The sequence below is a fragment of the Anastrepha ludens genome, chromosome X (assembly GCF_028408465.1).
Source record: "Anastrepha ludens isolate Willacy chromosome X, idAnaLude1.1, whole genome shotgun sequence".
NCBI classification, from domain to species: domain Eukaryota; kingdom Metazoa; phylum Arthropoda; class Insecta; order Diptera; family Tephritidae; genus Anastrepha; species Anastrepha ludens.
Genome location: NC_071503.1, coordinates 27,708,345 through 27,727,553, shown reverse-complemented (window position 1 = coordinate 27,727,553; position 19,209 = coordinate 27,708,345). Strand labels below are relative to the sequence as shown.

The following is a 19,209-nucleotide window of genomic DNA, read 5'->3' as shown; positions in this document are numbered from 1 at the left end:
ACAGTCTCACCAAGCACCAGCTCGAAGTCTATAATTTTCTATTATCAAATAACATTGATATTATGCTTATATCCGAAACTCATTTTACAGATAACAATTATTTTAGAATTCCGCAATATCTTTTCTATGATACCAAACATCCTCGAAGTATGGCTCGTGGTGGTACTGCAATCTTAATCTGGTACGATAACTATCGCAGCTATGTACTGCTACCTTCTCAAATTATAACCAAGCAACAGTTCAAAGATTTTTTGCCAAACTTGGACCAAACACCACTACTGGGGTTGTCGACTAGTCACACCTAGAGAAAGAGAACTTTTTAGTTGCATAATAAGTTCAAAACTTCATGTTGAATCTAGTGGGCAGCCAACATATTGGCCATCTCACCGCCAGAAGATGGCTGAGCTGATTGATTTTGGTGTTATAAGGGGTATTGATCCGAAGGTTTAGGTTAGGTTAGGTTAGGTTGGTATGGTTGCCCAGGGAGAGAGCACACTTGGACGAAGAAGGATTCGTCCTTTGTGATACCATTGTCAAGGAAGTGAGGTGAAGGGAAGGACCGATGAGGTGCAGGGAGAGGGAGGGGAGAGGTGGTGATGGAGTGGTTAGGAGCGTGCGGATTATGAACGATGACTACGTTTGCGTCAACCGCTTTGTGCTGCTGATGAAACTCATCAGATTTTTAATATCAGCGCCAGCTATATCAGCAGCCGTGGCAAAGAAGTAAGAGCCAAGATGCCTGAATCTTAGCTCCGCTAGAGCAGGGCAGCTAAGGAGAAGGTGCTGAGATGATTCCACCTCATCCTCCATACATCCAGCACAAAAAGGACTCGAGGTGATTCCAAGTCTCACAACATGCATTCCTCGCGCATTGTGTCCTGTGAGAGAACCCACTAGATTGGAGAGCTGATATTTTGTCAGCCTCAGAAGCTCGCCCGAGCGCCTTCGGTCCACACGTGGCCAGGAGGATTCCGCGACTTTACACGTTTATGTATTTGCCCAGGGAACCCAGATGAGACTGATGTCAAAGAATTCGGACGCAGTCGAAAGTGAGGTCAAGCATTCCTTGACCAATTCCGAATGCACCGTCATAGACCCGAAGGCCCTTATTGCCGCTTGGCTGTCGGAGTAAATATTTACTTTCTTGACTGTTAGTACGCATTTGAGCAGCCAATCAGATGCCTCCTTGATTGCGGCTACCTCTGCCTGGAACACACTGCAGTAGTCCGGTAACCTGAATTTTAGTCTGATGGGGAGCCCTTCGCAAAAGACTCCTCCGCCAACCTTTCCTTCCAACTTCGATCCATCCGTGAACAAGTTCCTCCGTCCCCTCTTCCCTTGCCGGGATGCGAGTGGAGAATGTTCCGGTTGGACTAAACGAGGGTATACACTGGTCTGTTGACAGAATGTTACGACTGAATGCAAAGCTGGTCAATAAAATGCTAATATGGCAACCCCGTTACTTTTGACATTTGCTTCTTCCCATATTTTGCGCACCCGCTTTTTCGCTCTTTTTTTTCTTTGACTTTTGCGTGAACGGATGTGCCGCTGCAGCGATACTGACAACATACAAAATTATATACTCTACAGTAAAATAAAATAAATTAATTAAATAAAATAAAATTTGAAGAATATACTTTGAACATTTTGGCAACCCTTGCGGGGAACCTTTCCCTGCACATTGGAAATAATAAAAAGTAAGGCAGCAGCAGTCCAGCAACGTTCTACGCTTCGAAGGAACTTAACCTCAAATACGGAAGACCCGCGTGTTCGTCGCACAATCAGACATGGTGCTTGGAAAGGAAAAGTCTTTGTCCAAGCTCATCTTAAACTTTGGTGCAAACACGCGTAAAATGGCAAAGTCCAAAAAAACAAAGGGCTATCTCGGAGCCAGGCGCAGTCTGCTGTCGGAGTATTGGTCGCGCTACCACGCTATTCGCGACGATCTTGGTGCGCTAGCGGTCACTGATGCTAATGTAGCAGCGGTGCGTGACGCGCTGTCCGATGAGCATTTTGCAGCTATTGAAGGAGCATATTGCGAAGCAATCGGTGAACTCAACGATGGTATCGACGAGCTTTCAGATATCGGCAATGACAGTTTTAATCAATCTGTCACGTTTCGCTCAGTTACAGCAAGTGCACCACTCACAATTCTTCCAAAAATCGAGTTGCCGAAGTTCGATGGGTCTTTTTAAAAGTGGCTAAGCTTTAAGGACATGTTCACCACGTGCGTGATCAAAGATACGACACTCTCCAACGTGCAACGGATGCACTATCTGAAAAGCAGCGTACAGGGCGAGCCGGAGGTTATGCTCCGGAGTTTTTCGGTTATAGACGCTTATTTTATAATCGCGTGGGACCTACTCCAACAAAGGTATGACAACACACGACGACTTGTGAAGTCATACTTGCGAAACATTGTCAAGTTGGCGGCAATGCCCACAGAATCCGAAACGAGTCTGCGAAAACTGTTGGACACCGTGACTGAGTCAATGCGTGCGTTACAACAGCTTGGCCGTCCAACAGCTCAGTGGGATGATTGGCTAATTTTTCTAATCACCGAAAAGCTCGATTCTGCCACAGTTAAAGAATGGGAGATGAGTCTTGGTAGTCCAAGTGAGCTGCCTGCTTACAGCGATTTAGTCTCGTTTCTAGAAAAACGCATTCTTGGATTGGAAGCAGTGGGGGCAGCTGCCAAGAATAAATCGAAAGATTTTTCACAAAAATCACCACACAATCAAGCTGTGCGAAGTCATCAAACGAGCTTTGGCCGATGCTCATGCTGTTCGGGTAAGAATACGCTCATGTACTGCCCGGATTTCCGCAAGAAAACATCTTCAGCAAAATTTGATCTGGTTCATAAGGCAAAATTTTGCAAAAATTGTCTAAAACCAGGCCACACTCTTGACGAGTGCTCATCTACTTATACATGCCAAAGGTGCATGCAAAAACATCATACACTGTTGCATGACAGTCTTTCTACGCAACCCAACAAGGTTGCTACTCAGCATACGCGTTCCGATTATTTAATACAGACACCAAACACAAATGATCTCACATCTGTTCTGCGTGCAACTGCGGTTATTGGAATACGCTCTCCCACAGGGCATGAACTCCAACTGCGGGCGCTTCTGGACAATGGATCACAGGCATCTTTCATCAGCGAGTTTGCAGTTCAACAACTACACCTTCGCAGAGCCCGTCTTCAAGTACCCATCACCGGTATAGGCGGCTGCCGTGTAGGTGAGTCTAATGGCGTAGTTCATTTCTCATTACATTCACTTACAGAACCCGAGTTCAACATCGATTGTTCGGCTCTGGTCCTGCCCCGCTTGGGACATCTCATGCCGTTAAAACGTGTCGATCCAAAACCATATTCGGAATTTCTCGATCTGCCATTAGCCGATCCAAACTTCTTCGAACCAGGGTCTATTGATGTCATCATCGGCGCAGACCTCTACGGTCTCCTTTTGCGCAACGACATCAAACGCTCTGCCATCAACAAAGTTACCGCACAGAATACTCACTTAGGATGGGTAATCTACGGGCGTCTGCCCCACACATCTACACTACTCCGGGCCACCACGTTTTGCGCTACAGCCACTACTGAACTCAACAATTTGGTTCAGCAACTGTGGAAGTTCAATGAATGTGAGGACGTGGAAGGCTCATCCTCAATGACACAAGACGAAATTTACTGCGAGAAGCTATTTGAGCGTACAGTGTGTCGCGATCTTTCCGGGCGCTATCACGTTCAATATCCCTTCAAGGAGTCCTGTGACCTTGCCGCTCTATGCGATTCTAAATCAGATGCCCTTCGACTATTCGCATACCAACAAGCGCGCCTTCAAAACAATGCCACACTGAATGAAATGTATACAGCGTTTATGGCTGAGTACAGAAATCTTGGTCATATGGAGCCAGTCCCATCTGACGATTTTGCGCATCCAGTATGTTACATTCCTCATCATGGTGTGTACAAAAAAGGTAGCACTACGACGAAGCTTCGCACTGTATTTAATGCTTCAAGGAAATACAAAGGTGGCGTTTCTCTAAACGACTGTTTTCATGTTGGACCCAAGCTGCAGAGCGACTTAAGCTCCATCATTTTAAAATGGCGAATGCATCGAGTTGCGTTCATAGCGGACATTGAAAAATGTTATCGCCAGATTTTAGTCAGCAGACCTGATGCTGATATGCAGCGGATTGTCTGGCGTGACGAGCAGGGCAAGCCAGCCATTTACCGGTTGCTCACTGTAACTTACGGCTTAAATTGCTCGCCCTATCTCACCATTAAGGTTCTGCACACGCTTGCTACGGATGAAGAACACGATTTTCCGGCAGCATCAAAAATATTAACGGAGTCGTTTTACATGGATGATTGCCTGAATGGTGCCGCAACCGTGGAAGACGCTCTGAATATTCAACGTCAGCTACAACAGCTTTTGCAGCGCGGCGGATTCAACCTTCGGAAGTGGATGTCTAACTCTACTGAATTTATGCGCCATCTGTACACTGAAGACGAAAACCTTGGGCTGTCCCGCAACTTAAATCTTGATAGCGAAACAAACGCTCTAGGAATTTATTGGCTGTGCGACACTGACAGCATCGGTTACAAGACAAACGTAACAACTATCATTGGAGACATCACAAAGAGGCAGCAATTGTCCGATGTGGCCAAAATCTATGACCCGCCGGGTCTACTAGCACCTGTCGTAGTTAAAGGTAAAGCTATTTGCCAGCAGCTGTGGTTATCGGGTGTCGACTGGGACGATCCCATTCCTGATCCACTTCAACAAGAATGGCGACGCTTTAGAGACGAAATGCCTCAAATCAGAGAACTCAAAGTGCCCAGGTGGGTTGGAGCTGAGCCCAGTGTATCCAGTTACCAACTGCATGTATTTTCTGATGCCTCTATTGTGGCATATGCTGCTGTCGCGTACCTTCGTGTGGAAACTTCAGGTAATGATGTACTCGCAGCGAAAGTAGCCGCTAAAGTGCTGTCAACACTGCAACTCCCAGCGATTCGACTTTACTGTTGGTCGGATTCCAAAACCACGCTCAGCTGGATTCGATCAAATCCTGGTAAACACAAGCAATACATCAGCAATCGTGTAACTCAAATCCAAGAGTTAACACCAATCAACGCTTGGAAGTATGTACCTACTACAACGAACCCAGCCGACATTGCATCCCGGGGTATTTTCCTGTCTCAGATCGCAGGGTTGTCGCTGTGGTGGCGGGGACCTCCGTGGCTAAATCGCCACTCAAGCACCTGGCCTGAACAACACAACGGTTCGACAGATCCAGACGAAGAATTAGTTCTCTCCCTAGGGACGATTCCGGAAAAGTCCAAACCAACCATGCTCACGACATTCCTTCAAAAATGCTCGAATCTCAACAAGCTATTGGCAGTCACATCTTGGTGTCAGCGTTTCCTTGCCGCACTGATGAAGCGACCCCATGAAACAACTCTATGGTGCACTGTGACCGAAAGAATCGCGTCCTTGCAATTCTGGATAAGGTATGTTCAGCAGATTCATTTCGCTAATGAGATCTCCTGTCTTCGTTCTAGCAAACCGATTTGCCAGAAGAGCAAGCTCCTCAAATTGAACCCAGTTTTGGATGACGATGGTATTTTGCGTTTAAACGGACGGTTGAAGAACGCAAACATGCCTTTCTATGAACAGTTTCCATGCTTGTTACCGAAACAGGATCCTCTGTGCACGTTACTGATCAGTCAAGCGCATGACTATACGTTGCATGGCGGCGTTCAATCGACTCTCAACTTTATAAGAAGAAGATACTGGATTATTGACGCTCGTTCGTCAATCAGACGATTTATTCATCGTTCTATAAAATGTTTTCGTCACCGAGGTGTTCCCTCGACCCAAATCATGGGAAGTCTTCCCACGCATCGCTGCAACGCAGCAAAACCTTTTAGTCATTGTGGTCTCGATTACGGTGGACCGTACCAAATTCGCAGCGCGAAAGGCAGAGGCCATCACAGCTACAAGGGCTATGTTGCCCTATTCGTATGCTTCAGCACCCGAGCAATTCATCTGGAGCTGGTTAGCGACTTGAGCACTGCAGCGTTTCTTGCAGCTCTTCGAAGACTCTTTGCACACCGTGGATACAGTTCGGACATATACAGCGACTGTGCTACAACGTTCGTAGGAGCCGATGCGGAACTAAAAGCAGATCTGGCCAGCTTTCGACAACAGCTTGAGGCGGCAGCACGGTACGTGCCAACTTGGGGAGTAACATGGCATTTCATACCACCTGGATCTCCAAATTTCGGAGGCATCTGGGAGGCGGGTATAAAAAGCATGAAACATCATTTAAAGCGCATAATTGGCAGCGCGAAGCTAACATTTGAAGAATTTTATACTCTTTTAAAGCAAGTGGAAGCAGTGCTTAACTCGAGGCCGATCTCGGCACTAACAGAAGACGCAACGGACTTAGCTGCGTTGACCCCTGGCCATTTTTTGGTGGGCGGTCCGTTAGTCGCTACTCCCGAACCAAGTTTACTTGATGTTAATCCAAATCGGCTCAAAAGGTGGAAACAGCTTCAACAAATGCAGCAACATTTCTGGGCCCGATGGAGTTGTGAGTACTTGCGAGAACTCCAAGTAAGACGCAAATGGCATCAAACTAGCACCAATCTATCACCCGGAGACTTGGTCTTAATACGCGACGAGCGCGCTCCTCCCACTCAGTGGACGTTGGGTCGTATAATAGACGTGCATCCAGGAACTGACGACGTTGTCAGAGTGGCAACCATTCGTACGCCAACTTCCATTATCAAGCGAGCCATATCAAAGTTAGTACTGCTGCCTATAGAGGACACCTGATGTCTTTACGGTGGGCGGCTGGTCCCTTATTTCGTCGCAGGACCTGGACGAGGTGGGCGGAATGTTACGACTGAATGCAAAGCTGGTCAAAAAATGCTAATATGGCAACCCCGTTACTATTGACATTTGCTTCTTCCCATATTTTGCGCACCCTCTTTTTCGCTCTCTTTTTTCTTTGACTTTTGCGTGAACGCATGTGCCGCTGCAGCGATACTGACAACATACAAAATTATATACTCTACAGTATAATAAAATAAATTAAATAAAATTAAATTTGAAGAATATACTTTGAACACAGAAGGAAGAACTTAAAGTTTCTAAGTATGCATGAGTGCCCATAAGTGAGGTTGAGCTTATAGCTCCAGCCCCTCAGTTTGAGTGCGGTACGTGTAGCGGAAATTCTGCATGCGATATCTACGGGTACCACATTTAACATTGCGTTGAGCGCCAGAGTAGGAGTCGTTCGAAGCGCCCCACTGATTCCAATGAGTGCCGACCTCTGAACTCTCTCCAGCTTCTTCATCAATGTCGTCTTCTCTAGTAAGTTCCACCAGGCTATGACTCCATATAACAAGACAGGCTTTACAATAGTGTTATATGGCCAGAAAACAACTCGAGGCGAGAGGCCCCATCTTTTGCCAATTGCGCCCTTGCACCCATACAAGGCGATTGTTGCCTTCCTCACCCCTTCCTCAATATTGTGCTTCCATGTAAGCTTGCTGTCAAGGATAATACCTAGGTACCTCACCTTGTCAGAAAGCATCAGAGGAGCGCCCCCTAGTGAGGGAACTTGAGCTCTGGGTATTTTATATTTCCTCTTAAATAGGACGAGCTCCGTCTTAAGAGGATTCACCGACAGGCCACAATCCGTTGCCCATCTAACAACTGCATTCAGATATCCCTGCATCAAGTTGTACAGAGTATCCAAAAAATTTTCCTCTAACAATTAGTGCCACATCATCCGCGTAGGCAATTACCCTGCAGCCCCCCTTCACCAGCTCCTCCAACAGATCATTTAGAACAACAACCCAGAGGAATGGTGAGAGAACTCCACCTTGCGGAGGGCCTCTACTCACCTGCCGGTGGATGGAGATACCGCCCCACTCTGCCGTGACAGTTCTGTCGCTAAGCATTTTGTGGATAAATCTTATAAGGTCGGTTCCGACCCCTAGTTTACCTATAGACCTGGTAATTGCCTCCGGGAGGACGTTGTTAAAAGCCCCCTCAATGTCGAGGAAGGCGGCTACCGCAAACTCCTTCTGAAGAAGAGACTCTTCAATTTCTTCCACGATTGTATGTAGAGCAGATTCCACCGATCTACCCTTGCAATAAGCATGTTGAGTATGCGACAGCCGACCCCGAGGAATTTCGCTTCTGTTGTGCAGGTCAATCAGTCTCTCAAGGGTTTTCAGTAAGAAAGATGAGAGACTAATTGGCCTGAAGTCCTTAGGGGAGACTTGCGAGCTCTTGCCTGCCTTGGGTATAAAGACAACCCTCACGGCCCTCCATGATCTTGGTATATAGCCCCTGGCTATGCAGCTCGCATAGATGGGGCTCAACCTACGGCATGATACCTCCACAGATTTCTGCAGTTGGGCAGGAATGATGCCGTCAGGACCAGGAGACTTGAAGGGTCTAAAGGAGTCAATTGCCCAAGCCAGGCGACGCTTATCCAGCAACCAGCCCCGGTCCGGAATGCAAGTTGAAATGCTATCCAGGCCGGTGCTGCTAGTTGCTGGGCTCATCGGAAAATGGGCGTCGAGAAGTACCTTCAGTGACTCCTCACCGCTCATCGCCCAACGCCCCGATTCGTCTCTTAAGTACCCCAAGGGAGCGGAACTCTTCGTGAGTACTCGTCTAAACCTGGAGGACTCATGGCAGCCCTCTACGTTCTCGCAGAAGTTCCTCCAAGAGTCCTTCTTAACCTTTATAATTTCGGACTTGTATATTCCTAGCCCTGCTTTATACAGTTCCCATCCCGAGGAAGACCTAATTCTTTTAGCCCTGTTAAAAAGGCGTATGCATGAGGCCCTAAACTCAGATAGCTCCGTTGTCCACCTGGGCGGTTTTTCCTTCCTGGAAAAAGCTGTTATTGGACAAGAGGTTTCCAAGGCCTTGTTGCAAGCTGAGGTGAAAGTTTCCACCAGTTCGTCGATCGCTTCTTCCGATAGATCTAGATTTCCTCCCGGTGCTTTGGGGAGTAAGCTCAGCAAATTTCTATAATATGCATCCCAGTCCGTCCTCCTCAGGTTCCTGTAGGGGGATCTTATTGGACGAGTTTGAGTGAGAGAGAACTGAATATACCTATGGTCCGAGAAGGAATGAGTGTTTAGTCCCTCCAATCGAAGACTCGGTTTATCACTGAAGAAGAAGCCAGAGTAAGGTCAAGCACCTCTTCTCTGGCTGCGGTAATAAAAGTGGGGTCCTTACCCCTGTTACATATAAACAAGTCCTCGTTTAAAATATAATCAAAAAGTGACTCACCTCGTGCATTGATGTTTAAACTTCCCCAGCAGGTGTGATGGGAGTTCGCGTCAGTGCCTATGATAACGCCGATTTTCCTGCGTTTTGCTTCAGCCAGGGTTTCCCTTAGCATCGCCGGAGGTGGTTCCACCTCGTCATCATGTGCCATATAGACGGACATCAGCCATAGCTTTCCAGCCGGGCCCTCCAGGCTCACCGTCACAATGTCTTCATTGCTGAAATTAGGCAAAATAAATGCGTTAAGTACCCTCCTGATGAGTATACAGGATCTTGGTTTACCTGTCCTGCTATACGTCACCAGTTTGTAGCTTTTCGTCCTGAGCCCGAAAATACCGTTGCTGCTCAGCCACGGCTCCTGGATCAGGACTATATCAGCTCCACCTTGCTCAAGGTGGATAAGTAAGTTGACGGACGCCGCCTTAGAGTGCTGAAGATTTATCTGAAGAATATTCATCCTCCAGGATGCTCTCCATCACCCCAAGAACAGCGTCCTCGCTCTCCGAGGCCAGAAGCCTCTCCTCCTCCGCCCTGTCGAAGAACGACCCGATGCTTATGACGGACCCCGGTAAACACCTTGCGTCATCAGCATTGTCACCCTCCGACGTGACAGATTCCACTTCCATGTCCACACGAGCTTTCTCTACTGTGGGCCTTGCTTCTCCCAGCACTTCCGGATGTGCAGGGGCATCTCCTCTGGCATCGGTTTGGTAGACCTTAAGGACTACCTTCCCGAAGCCATAGTTGATGACCCCCTTTGCTTCAGCGAGAGGACTGAGAGACTCTGCATTCAGCAGAATCAGCGCTTACCGTTAGGATCCCTTAATCTTCTCCACCTTAACCACCCTCCAGTTGTGCGTGGGAAGTTTGGGGTTACTGTAGCGGAGGATATCCTCCATCTCCTTCGAAGCAGAGGGTTCGGAGGGGAGCCAGACACGTGCTCGCGGACGCACAGGTAGATCCCTTCTGTCCACTACCTTCAGCTTGGCTCCCTCCCATACCTCTCCCACCAAGGCTACTGCCGCCCTGTACATTGAGGCTGACCGTTCGTCAGCGCAGACGATTCTCTTGTAGGAACCGTAGTGCCAGCCGGCACTTTCACAGCTTGGAGGTGGTCCAGGGTTTTCCTTCACTACCTTCATGAATACGGCGGAGATGGCGGACGCTACCACCTTCCACTCCTCCCTAGAGATAGCGCCGTCCTCTCTACCGCTGTCCATCACCCCGAGAATGATGGAGCCCGCCTGTTTAGCGACTTCGCTAAACGATTTCTTGGGTCTCTTCTCTTGGGAGACATCTTCCTCCTGGGAGCGTTGCCTTTTTACTCCCGAGCCCAGGTATGGCGCACTCGCTTCCACTCTCTTTCCGCTGCCCTCCTCTGCTCCTCTGATCACCTTCCTGGCCCACTCGAGCATCTGGGGTGGTGGGTTCCCACCTTTAACCCCCGGATTTATGGAGAACGTCGGTTCCGACTTTCCCCCGGTGTCCCCCTTGGTCACTGCCCTACACGTCGATTCCGACGCCTTACCCCCAGTAGAGACTACCCCCCGGGGCGTAGGTTTTTTGGGAGATGATTTCTCTCTTCCAGTCCTGAGAGAGGTGGTTTTGGGGTTCGGTTCCGAACTCCCGCTACCCCCTGAAGCTTTCTGCAGGGTTAATGTTTAGTTTGTTGTGTTGTTGTTTGTTGTTGTTGTGTTTCTGTTTTGGTTATTATTCATTGTTGTTGTTGTTGTTGGGTGCCCACTCGAAGCCGCTATCCAAACCCGTAGTGTGTAGTCGTCCTTAAATGGTCCCATGGCTGTCTGTGCCGTAGCAGGGAGGCCATGCGAGGGTTGACGCATGTCCTTATAGGGCATGCGTTCAGAGCCAGACCGGACACAAAGACGGGAGTCGTCTCAACCGCACCTACACCGCCAACCCAATGGCTACGGATTTGGGACGTACTCCGAGGCCTGCCAGGGTTTTAACGGGACGGGGGCAGTCACGTCATTAGCCCATCAGCTATTTCTGCTGAGTTTCACCTCAGCATACTCAGGTGACAGAATGCCGCGACTACCAGCACAGGGGTCAGAAAAAGTCGAAAAAAGTAGTGTGAAAAGAATTTGTCCAAATCCGAAAAGGCGAGGGGGGTCGTCATCGTTCAGGAGGCCGTTGAGGCCGCAGATCATTTAGCGCTACCCAGGGTGCACCACGCGGAGGCGATCTGCCCTACACCCCATTGATCCCAAGATTGTAACAGCATATTCATCCATAGAAGTGTCCTCCGATCATTCTCCGTCTATTATGACCATAGAAGGCAGTCCTTGCAGGAGAACAGCTGGTAATTAGATCCCCAATCCCAATCTTATAAACTGGCTGAAGTATAGGAAATATATTAGTACTTTTATAAAAGCCAACGATAATGAAATCGATAGGCAAAAATGGCATTGACTAAACTAATGCATGTAGTTGTTAGGGCAGCAGGCAATATTATTATTATTTATCTATTTATTAAATCCTAATTAAAATTATAAATTAATATGTTTACAGCACCAGCCAACACTGCTATCGGCTAAGTCATTACGCGAAATAATTAGTATTACTTATTGTATGTTATATACTTACAGGTATACTTATTTACATACTACATATCCCTATATTATAATCTCCTAAATTAGTTGCGCCATGTTCACATGTTTTAGAAAGTAGAAAATGACTTTTACGTTGGTTTCTGTTGTATTGGAGAGAATTTCAATTGGGTTTTTATTTGCAAAATATTGCGTGCGTAGATGGGAGATAGCGATACAACTTAGCAAAATATGGCGTACACTTAGATCAGATGTGTTGCAGAAAGTGAATGATGGTGGTTGAGTATTCTTCAAAAGGTATTCATTCTGCTCTTCAAAAGGTATTCAATCTAACTCATTCACAAACACGGTTCTTTTAAGTGCCCATGGTGGAAATTTTGTGGGAGCGATCTTCATTGGGTGTGCATCCATATTTAAATCAGCCGGTAATTCTTAATTAATTCGCATAGTGCTGACTTAAGTGACATGCAAGTTTTCCTTGTTTGTTTCTTGATGTAGAATATGTTCACTGGTGCAAAATATGATAGTTTGTAAAGAATGCGACTGCGTAGATATTGTATGCGGTCTTCAATTGATAGAAAGACACCTTCAGCTAAAAGATTTTTTTTTGGTGTTGAACTAAACGCTGTAAGGATTTGCCTTACTGCCATGTTAAAAGGCGCCTTAATCTAAGAAGAGTAATTGTGTGTGAAAAGCTTTTGTTTGTGCTTAGGTAGTTAATGATATTAGGCCTGGTAGTTAGAATATTTCTTAAAATGGTACAGTGGGCCTTAAACCTATGTTTGTTCTCAAATATAACACCGAGTATGGTTAGAGTAGTTACATTTGGAATTTCATTAGAGAAATGCCAGCACCGGATTATTCTGTCCAATTTTCGATGGCATTAGAGCGCTATTGAAAGTATCTTGGATTTTTATTGTGTTTTTGTGACTGCAAAATACGTATAGAGCGCTATTGAAAGCTTCTTGGATTTTTGTTATGTTTTTGTGTCTGCAAAATATGTATAAGTCATCGGCATATAGGCAAATATAGGCAATGCTTTACGTTATGTTGTTGGCTAAGCAATCCACTTACATCATCGAATGCTATCAGAAATAGTGTAACTGAGACAGGTGGACCCTGGGGATGCCATTCTCTAACGGAAATGTTGATGGCAAAGCATTGTTAATTTTACACCGGAATTTTCTGTTGTTGAGGATGGACATAATAAAGTTAAATACCTTCGGACCAAGCTTCCGTTCTTGTAACTTTTTTAATGCAACATGACAACCAATTTTGTCGAAAGCTTTAGTGAAATCAATGGAAAGAATATAAGTGTGGTTTCTCGAGGAGATATTTTTCGAGATGTGGTGGTCGTGGAAGTGTAGGGCTTCTAGAGTACTTATAACAGGCTTAAGTCCAGTTTGAAATGGAGATATTTTATGTTTTTCCTTCAGAAACCACATTAGCCTTGTCGATATTATCTTTTCCATATTTTTACTTACAGACGAAATTAGGGAAATCGGCATGTAGTTAGCAATTGCGCCAGGATCTTTATTAGGTTTTTCTATTGGAACAACGAGAGCTGTTTTAAAGCTTTGGGGAATAATGCCAGAACTCAATATATCATCAAAGTCCTGGTGTAGTTCCTTTCACTGTTTTAAGAAGTGATTCTAATTCATTGAAGGTAATATCATGCTCAAAGTGGATGGCCAAACTGTCAATGCAGTCGGCAGGGCGCGCGTGCGAAGTATTTTTAGATTGGTCAATGAATTGTGAAGGAAAGTTCGATGAAAGCAATGCCTCGGAAACGTACCTAGCGAATTCTGTGGAGATGTCCGAAGGGTCGAAAAAAACCTAGCTATTGAAAGTTATTGACTTAGCGATTTTCGGTGAATATGTACCTGTAAGCGTCTTTATTCTTTTCCAAATGCTTACGGTTTAAGAATTTGGGTTTAAGTTTTTGGTGTATTCTTCAAAACTCTTAGCAAGTCGTTTTTCTTTGTTGAATCTGGCATTACATTTTTTTATCTATACTATAAAGGTGAATGTCTGTACGTTGTCCGCGCATCACTACGAAACGACAACACCAAATGACGTAAAAATTTGTATACATTCATATTTTCACCCAATGAAGGTTATAGGCATGTTTTTATGATGGAACTCCCTTCCCACAGCCCCCAGGCCGCGCCACCACTCTCATTCGTCACTTATAATCGAATATTTGCTTAAATTTAATCTAAAAAATTATAGTTTTTCCTATTTTCCACTATTTATAGCACACTCTAGACTTCATAATCCGCATAAGCTGTTCAACTATGACCCAAATGCCAAGTTCAAACGGTTTGAGATAGAAAATTAATAAAACTAATTTTGCTTGATATTTTTCTGATTGGTTGTTTTGATTTTATTCAACGAGGCATAGCAACGGATGCCGGGTATTGTAATATTATGGTTATTAATAAAAAATTATTTTCCATGATATTATTGTATATAGGTTTGTACTTTTTATTTAAATGTAAGTATTAACAATGTGAGTTTTTATTAAAGAATTTATAAATTGTATATTTGGTTTTTCGCCCGAAATCGACCACCTTCTACGCCAGTTAAAACACGACTCCCTCGTTCGCCGTTGTTGTCAACCAGGGTTGCCAGAAACACGAGAGGCGGAGTAGAGATTACACCATTCCCACAACTCGGCCATCCTGCTGCGCGTTCGGCCTGAATGCGATGCTATCATCATCTGAAGATATTGACCATGGCTTCATATATTAAGCGCATGTAGTTGTCGTTTTTGGCCCGTCACCCAAGCCGACTTTTAATACATCGTACGTGCCATTTGATTTGATGCTTCTTACTTCATATGGTCCGAGATATTTTGGTTTCAGCTTAAGACCTACCCCGAAATGAGTCCTTTTTATGGCCACCAGGTCCCCGCGGTTATATAACGATGCTGATTTTCGTTTACGGTTATACGATTTTCTGTTTTCTGCTTGCAGTTTCAGGATCTCTCTTTTCGCATTCTGTCTTAGCTCGTTTCTCTCGTCTTGAAAATGGAAAATCATTTCATCTTCGATGAGTTGCTTTAATTGTATGTCTTCTTTCTTTCGAATTTTTACCCCTATCATCAATTCAAAAGGCGTCGTTTTTGTACTCCTTGTGTATGTTGAGTTTATAGCTTGTTGTACTTTTTCGACTTGCTTGTACCATTTGGATGGGTCGTCTGCAGTCAATTTTGCCAATACGGAGCTAATTACTGCATTTAACCGTTCGATCTGTCCATTCGTACGAGGTAACCCTGTGGTTATTGTGTGATGTTTTATACCTTCAGCTTCGCAGTAGTTTTGAAAGTCATCAGATGTTAAAGCTGCGCCCCGATCAGAGATTATATGGACTGGGTTACCAAATATCGCGTTCTGGATGTGTAACCTTTTAATTACCTCTTTCGCTGATGTCGTTTTAGTTGGATACAGCCAACAAAATTTTGTGAATCCATCAATCACTGCAAATATATGTTTGTAAAGCTTGCTTGTCGATTCCAATGGGCCAAGGAAGTCGACGTGGTACGTTTTGAGTGGTATTTCACCTTTCTGTAATATATGTAGCTCACCTTCCTGTGTACCAAGTTTTCTGTTTGAAATAATGCAAGGTATGCAGTTGGCAATGTGACGTTGTATCTTTTCTTCAACTTTTGGTATATAGTAATCTTTGGTTATCAACTCTATAGTTTTCTTCACTGCAAAATGACCATTATCATCTGCTTTTCTGATAATTTCCCTTTGCATGTTGGTGGGCACAACAATTAGTTCGTCGTCACCTACAAGCTTGTACAAAATGCCACCTTTCGTAAAATAGTCGTTGAAAATGGTTTTTTCGCGAAGAACATCTAAAATAATTTTGAGTTCATCATCTTGAATTTGCTCGCGGCGCAATCTAACCAAAGAATCATCGTTTATAGAAAAAACTGCGTAACGGCTAAGGGCATCAACGTGTCTCATCTGGGTGCTGGCTCGATGCTCTACTTCATAGTCGTATTCTTGGAGGAACATATCCATATAGCGACTCTGGTGCATAGGTCTTTTTTGTCTAACGTCTTAGTGAAGGCATTGCAGTCGGTTACTAACTTGAAATGCAGACCTAGTAGATAAACGCGAAACTTTTTTAGAGCCTCTATAACTGCCAAAACTTCCAACTCATAGCTCGTGTACCTTCTTTCAGCCTCGGTTGTCTTCTTACTCATATAGTAAATAGGATGCAGATGCCCATCTTTAGGCAATTTTTGTAGTAACACAGCTCCATAACCGTCGATAGAGGCATCAGTATGAACTTCAGTTTGAAACTTTTGATTAAAAATGCTTAAAACCGGTTTTTCGCTTAGACATTTTTTTAGTGTTTGAAACGATTCGATTTCTCTGTCTTTCATTTCGAATTTTACATTTTGCTTCCTTAGGTCACTGAGCGGTTTTGCTATCACCGAGAAATTTCTAACAAATATTCGAAAATATCCCGCAAGGCCCAAAAACCCTTGTAACTGTTTCAAATTTTGTGGTATTTTGTATTTTGTTACAGCTTCAATTTTCTCTGGCGATGGCGATAGCTTTTGATTTTCTACAACATGCCCTAAAAATTCTACTTTTTTTTTTTAAATTGACACTTCTTAAAATTTATATCGAGTCCATAGTCCTTGCAAACTTGCATTACCTCTTCTAAATTTTTTAAAGCACTATCTTCGTTTTGAGCAGGGATAATCACATCGTCCATATAAAGTAACGCGGGACCTCTACGCACCAAGTCTCTAAAAATTGCATTTATATGCCTCTGGAAAACACTCGGAGAATTCGACAACCCGAAAGGCACTTTCAAAAATTGATACTGACCGTTGTGTGTTACGAAAGCTGTGTATTTGCGACTAGACTCAGCTATGGGCACATGGAAAAACCCGTTTCGTAAGTCAATTGTAGAAAAAATTTTAGCATTTTGTAATTGGTCAAGTTGATCTTCAATTAAAGGTAAAGGAAAATGATCTTTTATCATCACTTTATTTAGTCTTCGAAAGTCGATACACAGTCTTGGCGTAACATCACGCTTCTTTACCAACACAACCGGACCACAAAATTCAGAGGCTTCTATTATGCCATCACTTGACCACTGTTCCACCTGACTGTCTACAATGTGTTTTTCAGCTATAGGTAAACGTCGCGGCCTCGAAAATATTGGCGACTCATCTTTTAAAATAATTTTCATTTGAACATTTGTAAATTTTTGTTTATTTGGTTGATAAGTTTTTACCATGTCGCGCACCTTTTGTTTTGATCCTATTTGGGCCATTTCACCGATATCAATTTCTTTTTCGTCCGCAGCTATGTCAATTTTCATCATAAAAAACTTTGAATTATCATCACTGTCATTTTCTACTTTTTTGATATGCAACCCTTCACGATCTATCTTTACTTCAGCGTAAACACAAAAGTTCTCTCCGATTATCACTTCACAATCCAGGAATTTTGAAGGTACAACCAAAAATTCTAATTCATATATTTCGCCGTCTATCTCAATTTTATATTTCAACGCATCCATTGGCTTTACTGCATTTTTAGTGACACACTCACCGAAGCCATATAGTGAAATATTACATTCCTTTAAATAAAGTTTATTCAACACATTATACACACTCTCAGTAATGAGGCTAAACTTACTCCCCGTATCAAATAATGCTATTAATTTTTTATCATTCATTATTACATCTTTGTTCATTATGCTGCGTTTTCCTGTAATAAGTCGTGTGTTTCGCTGAGCGTCTTTGTTTAAACTTTTATTGTTTGGGCAATTTTTAGCAATATGGCCATACTCATTGCACTGAAAACACTTTTTCCCCTTTCCTCTACTCTCACAATTAACGCTTTTGTGGCCTTTCGCCCCGCAATTGTAGCATTTAAGCTCATTTCTTTCGGTTTTGTTTACCATCCCCTTTTTTCCAATTTCTTTAGTATCGTCTGTTTTCACTTTTTCGCGTATTCCCTCATAACATCAAATCTTTTCCTTAAATTCACGAATATTTTTTGCGCCATATAGAACTGTCTTACTCACACTCATATCGCGTATACCATCAATTACGTATTGAATCAAAGCATTTTCTTCAATGTTTCCCCTTGCTGCTAACTCTTTCATACAAAAAAAATATTCCAGCACGTTCTCCTCTCTTTTCATCTTTCTTTCTGTTAACTGCTTGTGCAAATGAGCGCTATTTACCACAGCCTGAAATTCATCTATTAATGCTTTTTTCAGTTTACACCACGATGTGATTCCCCTTTCACTTAAAATGAACATTCTTGCTAAACCTTTCAGCGACTTCTTTGCGAACACAAATTTTTGAAATTCATCCCAACGCATGAGGGTAGCAGTTTCTTCGAATTCATTTACCCACACATCTATTAGCAATTTGTCAGTACCATCAAACGGCCTTACTGAGTCTTCAAAATCACGAAAATTTATTGCAAACCGCGACATTTGCATTGGCATTTCATTTTCGTTAGCTTCACTTGCGCTTATACTTGCTTCTCGTTCGTCACAAATACGCCTTATTTCCCGTCGTTCAGCAGTTTTGTGAGCTTCTTTCCTACCTTCGTTGCCGTCGATAGAAAAAAAACAATCGTCGTTTCTCCTATTCCGCAATGTAGAACAAGCACGTCGTCTTCGCTGCTAACGCCGTCGTCGCCATCGTCGTGATTTTCTGCATCGCTTGCTACGAGTAAGCGTCCCTTCTGCAAATTGTGAAATATGTGTAATTTCACATCAGCCACATTGTAGTCGATTCCTAAAACGTTGCAAATGGTGACTAGGTCACGTTCGTTGAAATTTGCATCCACGTATTGAGTTTTAACTTCGAATTCTGCGCTGCTTTCGTTGTAGGCGAAGCCACAGAACTCTCTGAGTTGTTGGCGGTTACCTCTGTCGCCTTCGCTTTCAAAAATATACTTATGCAGCGTCGTTATTTTGGCCTTACTGCCACTGCGCAGGCTACTTTTAATTAAATCTTTGAGGCATGCCATTCTTTATCCCGGTTGAGCCCCCAAAATATAGGTTCGTACTTTTTATTTAAATGTAAGTAAGTATTAACAATGTGAGTTTTTATTAAAGAATTGATAAATTGTATATTTGGTTTTTCGCCCGAAATCGACCACCTTCTACGCCAGTTAAAACACGACTCCCTCGTTCGCCGTTGTTGTCAACCAGGGTTGCCAGAAACACGAGAGGCGGAGTAGAGATTACACCATTCCCACAACTCGGCCATCCTGCTGCGCGTTCGGCCTGAATGCGATGCTATCATC

General features: G+C 44.0%; 1 protein-coding gene across 1 annotated transcript; it reads left to right on the top strand.

The window, feature by feature from the left end:
• The first annotated feature begins 2,216 nt into the window (after positions 1–2,216).
• Positions 2,217–6,854, top strand: LOC128869854 (uncharacterized). Its single transcript, XM_054112457.1, has one exon. It carries the CDS (start codon positions 2,217–2,219, stop codon positions 6,852–6,854), a length of 4,638 nt encoding a protein of 1,545 aa, XP_053968432.1.
• Positions 6,855–19,209: the final 12,355 nt, after the last annotated feature.

What these genes read in the sequence shown, in the direction of transcription:
- LOC128869854 (XM_054112457.1), top strand. Translation starts at nt 2,217, where the DNA reads ATGTTCACCACGTGCGTGATCAAAGATACGACACTCTCCAACGTGCAA.